Below are 5755 nucleotides of genomic sequence, written 5' to 3' on the forward strand. Positions count from 1 at the left end.
AAAATCATCTCCACCCTTGCTTGACTGCAAGCTTGGGCAAAAAGGTATTGAATCCCAATCTTCAAGGAGGTAGGGAGCAACCCTTCCCTTCATTTCAGAAAAATACAATCTTCAAAAGCCCAAATTCCTCTTCTCCATTAAAGACTCTGTATGAATCTCCAATTAGCTCTCCAACTTCACTCAAGATCAGGAAATGATCTTCAGTTTTCTTTCTCTTCTCCATCCCTCTCTATTGAGATCGGGGAGGGATTTCTGACTCCTTTCTAATCCATTAACACTTTCAGTTGCTCTGAGATCTGGGAGGAATATCTAGCTGCTTTCCAGTGGCTCCTTCAGCATGCCTAACCCTCTGACTCACTGGGCATGCTCCCAGGGATTATCAACCCTTCAGAAGCCTCTCCCCCAATAAGGTGGAGTTTAAGCAATGGGAGGAATTCCAAAACCAACACTCCTGCCACTTCCCCTAGCTTAGCAGAATATATTTTGGGGAAGAAATATTAGTGATTGGCTGAGACCCCTGTCACATAAAAGATTCAGTTTACAAATCCATGGCAATCTAAATTAACTAAAAAAAAATTAAATACTATTAACATGTGGACAGTAGTCCAGCAGTAGGATGGAAGCCTTCCAGACTTTTGCACTGAGTGCCACATATATGATCTATTATTCGCAAAAGGTTCTAAGTGTGCACCTGGTGCAAAGAGCTCCTGGCTCTTAGAGAATGAGTTCAATCTCTGGAGGCTAGTGGCAGACCTGGAGGAGATGAACACAAAGAGGAATATAGAGGAGACTTTTTGGGACATAGTAGGCCAGTCCCAACTCTATTCCAGCAGTCACTGTGCTGCTTTGAAGAAGCAAGGTCTTCTGGTCAGAAAGCATCACACTGATGTAACAGAAATAAATCCTAAGGCAAGGATCTCCTCTCCATATGATGTATTATCCTTTCACACTGAGGATGAGTCTTCAAAAGCTAGTGCCCAGGAGGCAACAGTTAGGTTGTCCATCATAGTTGGCAATTCAGTTATTAGGACTATATATAGCTGAGTGGCTGATGGATATGAAGATCATTTGGTAACTTGCCTACCTCATGGAAAGGTGGTGGACTTCATGAATCACCAAGATAGGATTTTCAATAGTGCTAGGAGGAGCCAGCTGTCATAGAATATGTGGGCATCAATGACATAGGAAGGTGTGGGAGGGAGGTTCTGGAAATTTAGGGATTCAAATTTAGGCTCTTAGGTAGAAAGTTGAAATGCAGAACCTCCAAGGTAATATTCTTTGAAATGCTTCCCGTTGCACGCACATGAACTCAGTGGTAGGCAGAACTCCGGATTCTCAATTCTTGGATGAGACAATAGTGCAGGGTTTTAGGAACTGGGTAATATTATGGGGAAGGAAGAGCCTATTCTGAAAAGGATGGGCTTCACCTTAACCAGAGTGGATCCAGGCTGCTGGTGCTAACCTTCAAAAAAGAGGTAGAGAATCTTTTAAACTAGAACATCAGGGAAAGCCAAAAGTCACTTAGCATTGCAGGTTCAGAGGAAGTTATCTTATTTATTTATTTATTTAGAATTTTTATATACTGACATTCTCGATAGACATATCGAATCAGGATCTTCAAATCTTCAAAGGATACTAAGACAACAGAGGAATTAGAGCATCACAATAGACAGATTCCAATCAAAGCAAATGTGGCTCTCAGGGAGGAAGGAGTAGGGAGCTGTCCCTGTCAGCTGACTGCTTTCCCACTGCAACACTATGCCTCATTCTGATGTCAATTTTGAGATATTGATTCCATTAATAGGTAGAATGTAGTGGAGCACCACCACCAGCGAACACCTGTGAAAATTTCTATCTATCACCACACTCAATTACAATACTAGCTGGTGATGGGGAAGAAAAGGAAAGGGAGTAACCATACTGATTTATCCCAGATAGATCTCCCCTCTTCATCCTCACAGCCAACTTTGGATATGTTTTATCCACAAGATTTGTTGGGGTCAGTAGAACTTATTTATTTTTTTTTAGTATAATGATTTTTATTTGTTGATATTTTATATCCCACTTTATGGCACTTCAAAGCAGTTAACAATAGGTTTTTTCCTATCCCTAGAGGGTTTACAATCTAACAGGATTATTCATCAAATTGTGGTAGAGCTTCAACGCGTGATAAAAGGGGTATAATGTGTGATACCCGCACAATCTTTATAGCGTAGAGCTTTTAAAATCCGGGCCTAGGGTTTCAGTCTTAGGAGCTAAGTTTATTTTATGTTTTCCTTGTAAATGTATAACTAAGCTTCATGGTGTTAAATATATTTTCATGGATCGTATTCAGTTAGAAGCTTTTCTCCAAGGTAGGTCTGTAACGGATGGTACAGGTGGTGGTATCTTGAAGTTCCTAGGTAACCCTGTTAATATGGAAATGTGCTTTCCTTGTACTATTTTTTTTATTGTTGTCCCCATTAATTGTATGGCAAGGAATCTATTTATTGATTTATTCTTAGCTTGTTTTCTTTTTTAATTTCTGCCATTTGTTTTCTTGAAGCAAGGTTTCATTTGTATTATTTAATTGTGAAATTATTAGAGAAAGTAAAAAAAAAAATGTGTAGCCCATGTGCCTATAAGTAAAGAACCACCTGAGTTAAAAGATTCCAAATTACCCCTGGAAACTAAAAAGCAGATTATTAATACAAATACAAACATACTTTGAAATGTCTGCAAGCTAATGCCAGAAGTCTACATAGTAAGATGGGAGAGTATAGCACTGAATAAAGAGGTAGACATAATTGGAACCCTAGAGACTTGGGGGAAGGAGGATAATCAATGATACAGTGTTGCCAAGGACAAATTATATTGCAATGATAGGGTGGGTCAACTTGGTGGGGAGCTGATGCTTTATGTTAGGGATGGTATAGAGTCCAATAAGGTAAAGATTCTACAGGAAGCTAAATGTTCAGTCGAATCTTTATGGATAAAAATTCTGTCTGTGATAGGGAAAAAAATAACAGTGGGAATATCTCCTGTCCATCTGACCAAAATGAACAGACAGACAATGAAATGCTAACAGAGATTAGGGAAGCTAACAAATTTGGCAGCACAATAATAATGGGATTTTCAATTACCCCCATATTGACTAGGGAAATGTAACATCAGGACATGCTAGGGAGATAAATTGTCTAGATGAAATTACAGTTTTAGCCAAAATTACCCTACCTCAAAATATAGAATTCCTTCTTTCTTCAACAAACAAAACTTGATGAATATATAAATCTTTGAGAATAAACTCTAATGTCCAGTATCTTTATGGGTAACAACCAAAAATAGGAAGTACCTCAATGCTAATGCATACCATTTTATATGTGAGCTTAGTGGACTTGTGCTTCGTTATGTATATAATCATAGTGTTCTCATTCCATGCATTAAAAAAGTGCACGGAAGGCCAAGTGACTGTCAGCATGGTTAAAAGATAAGGTGAAAGAGGCTATTTTAGCCAAAAGAACTTCTTTCAAAAATTGGAAAAAGTATACATTCCTTGCTGACTGGACCCCATGGATGCTACACAAGGCTGGTTTATCCACATCTCATACCTGTTGGTCCTGTGGAGAACCAAAGGCTTAATTCTCTCACCACCTTACCCATTCCTTCTGGCAAGAAGTATGAGTTAAAGTTTCACAAATGTTAAACATTTCCAGCTTCCTAATCTATTCCCTTGTCATGAAATCTTACACTTCAGTCTAAACTTTCTTATTCTAAAGAAAAATTGATTGATTTCCTGTTTTCACTTGCTTCTCAGATGATTCTAGTTCATTGGAAAAGAGCATCTATACTAAATGTTCACTTCTGGTGGAATTCTCTCTGTTTGTGCAATAAGTCCACTATGTAGATGTGAATCGGTTATTTACACCTTCGAATAATAGAAGGACTAGGGGCATTTCATGAAGTTAGCAAGTAGCACATTTAAGACTAATCGGAGAAAATTCTTTTTCACTCAACGCATAATAAAGTTCTGGAATTTGTTGCCAGAGGATGTGGTTAGTACAGTTAGTGTAGCTGGGTTCAAAAAAGGTTTGGATAAGGTCTTGGAGAAGAAGTCCATTACCTGCTATTAATCAAGCTTACTTAGGGAATAGCCACTGCTATTAATTGCATCAGTAGTATGGGATCTTCTTAGTGTTTGGGTAATTGCCATGTTTTTGTGGCCTGGTTTGGCCTCTGTTGGAAACAGGATGCTGGGCTTGATGGACTCTTGGTCTGACCCAGCATGGCAATTTCTTATGTTCTTATGTAGGGTAACCAGTTGGATGGCAATGTGGAGGTTGGGACCATTACTTTGACACATGATTTGAATCCTTCTTATTATATGTATTTTGTACGAGAACACTCCTTTTTGCTCTTAATTATCTCATGCTTAGTCTCCTATCAATATATACAATACGACGAGGAGGAGGAGGGCTGCAGCTGCCCCTGCCCCGGCGCGCATGATTTATGCCGATAATACAGAGCCCGAAGCACTGAAACCCGGCCGTTGGCGAGCTGAGGCTAAGGTGAACGCGAGCCTCTTTACCTGGGCCTGAATGATAGCGAGACAGCGACGCTCTGGGAGCTGGGCGGGATCTGAGGAGGGATCCACAGCAGACCTGCATTCCAGCCGGTGACCATGACCAGCAATCCTCCAGACAGGTACAAGGCCGTCTGGCTCATTTTCTTCACCCTGGGCCTGGGAACGCTCCTGCCATGGAACTTCTTCATGACGGCCACCCTGTATTTCACCAACCGCTTGGCTGACCCCAGCAATGAGACTGCTGTAGACCGGAGTGCTCTTCTGAACATCACTGCCCCTGAGCAGATCTACAACATCACCGCCCCAAAGCAGAACCACCTTCAGGCCAAGTTCAATAATGTGATGACCCTATGTGCCATGCTGCCTCTCCTCATCTTCACCTGCCTCAACTCTTTCCTTCACCAGAGGGTCTCTCAGAAGGTTCGGATCCTCGGCTCCTTGATTGCTATTCTCATTGTGTTCATGTTGACTGCAGCATTTGTGAAGATTTCCTTTGAGCCTCTGACCTTCTTCACCCTCACCATGATCAAAATAGTCTGCATTAACTCCTTTGGTGCCATCCTGCAAGGAAGTCTCTTTGGCTTGGCAGGAAAGCTGCCTGCAAGTTACACGACTCCAATCATGAGTGGTCAGGGGCTGGCAGGGACCTTTGCTGCTTTTGCCATGATCTGTGCCATCACAAGTGGTTCAGAATTGGAGGACAGTGCCTTTGGCTACTTCATTACTGCCTGTGTTGTCATTCTTCTGGCTATAGTGGCGTACCTCATTCTCCCAAAGCTGAAACAATCTCAGAGTATGAACAGGAAAGAAAAAGCAAAGAGCACTCCAGAACGGAGAGACCTGTTACTACATCCTGCCATCGTAAGTCTGCAAAAAATAAAAAAATCCCAATCTCAGCTGCAAGAAATTCAACCAAAAATGATGAAAAGACAAGAAAGAGGAGAGGCCATGAATTCATTCTAAGCGGATTTAAAGTAGAGAGGCATCCTGGAAACCCTGGATACAAGGCAGGCCTCAACCTTAGAGGCAATGAAGTCCATTTTCAGTAGCCAGATAACTTCCCCATATATTCACTAAGTATCCCCTAATTATGGACACTGTATCAAGTACTACTTTTAAGAATCTGCAACTGGACAATTATCTTTGAGCTCAAAAATTTACTTTATTTCATATATATATTTGGCATTGCTTATA

The 5755-nt window shown here is 40.9% G+C and overlaps 1 protein-coding gene across 1 annotated transcript; it reads left to right on the plus strand.

Moving 5' to 3' along the window:
* The first annotated feature begins 4425 nt into the window (after positions 1–4425).
* Positions 4426–5524, plus strand: LOC115080052 (equilibrative nucleoside transporter 1-like). The gene has a single exon (XM_029584083.1). The coding sequence runs from the start codon at positions 4658–4660 to the stop codon at positions 5522–5524; it is 867 nt and encodes a 288-aa protein (XP_029439943.1). The 5' UTR covers positions 4426–4657.
* Positions 5525–5755: the final 231 nt, after the last annotated feature.

The sequence above is a fragment of the Rhinatrema bivittatum genome, chromosome 18, assembly GCF_901001135.1.
Source record: "Rhinatrema bivittatum chromosome 18, aRhiBiv1.1, whole genome shotgun sequence".
NCBI lineage: Eukaryota > Metazoa > Chordata > Amphibia > Gymnophiona > Rhinatrematidae > Rhinatrema > Rhinatrema bivittatum.

Bases quoted from the DNA above. Each gene is read 5' to 3' on its own strand.
- LOC115080052 (XM_029584083.1), top strand. From the start codon at position 4,658: ATGACCAGCAATCCTCCAGACAGGTACAAGGCCGTCTGGCTCATTTTC.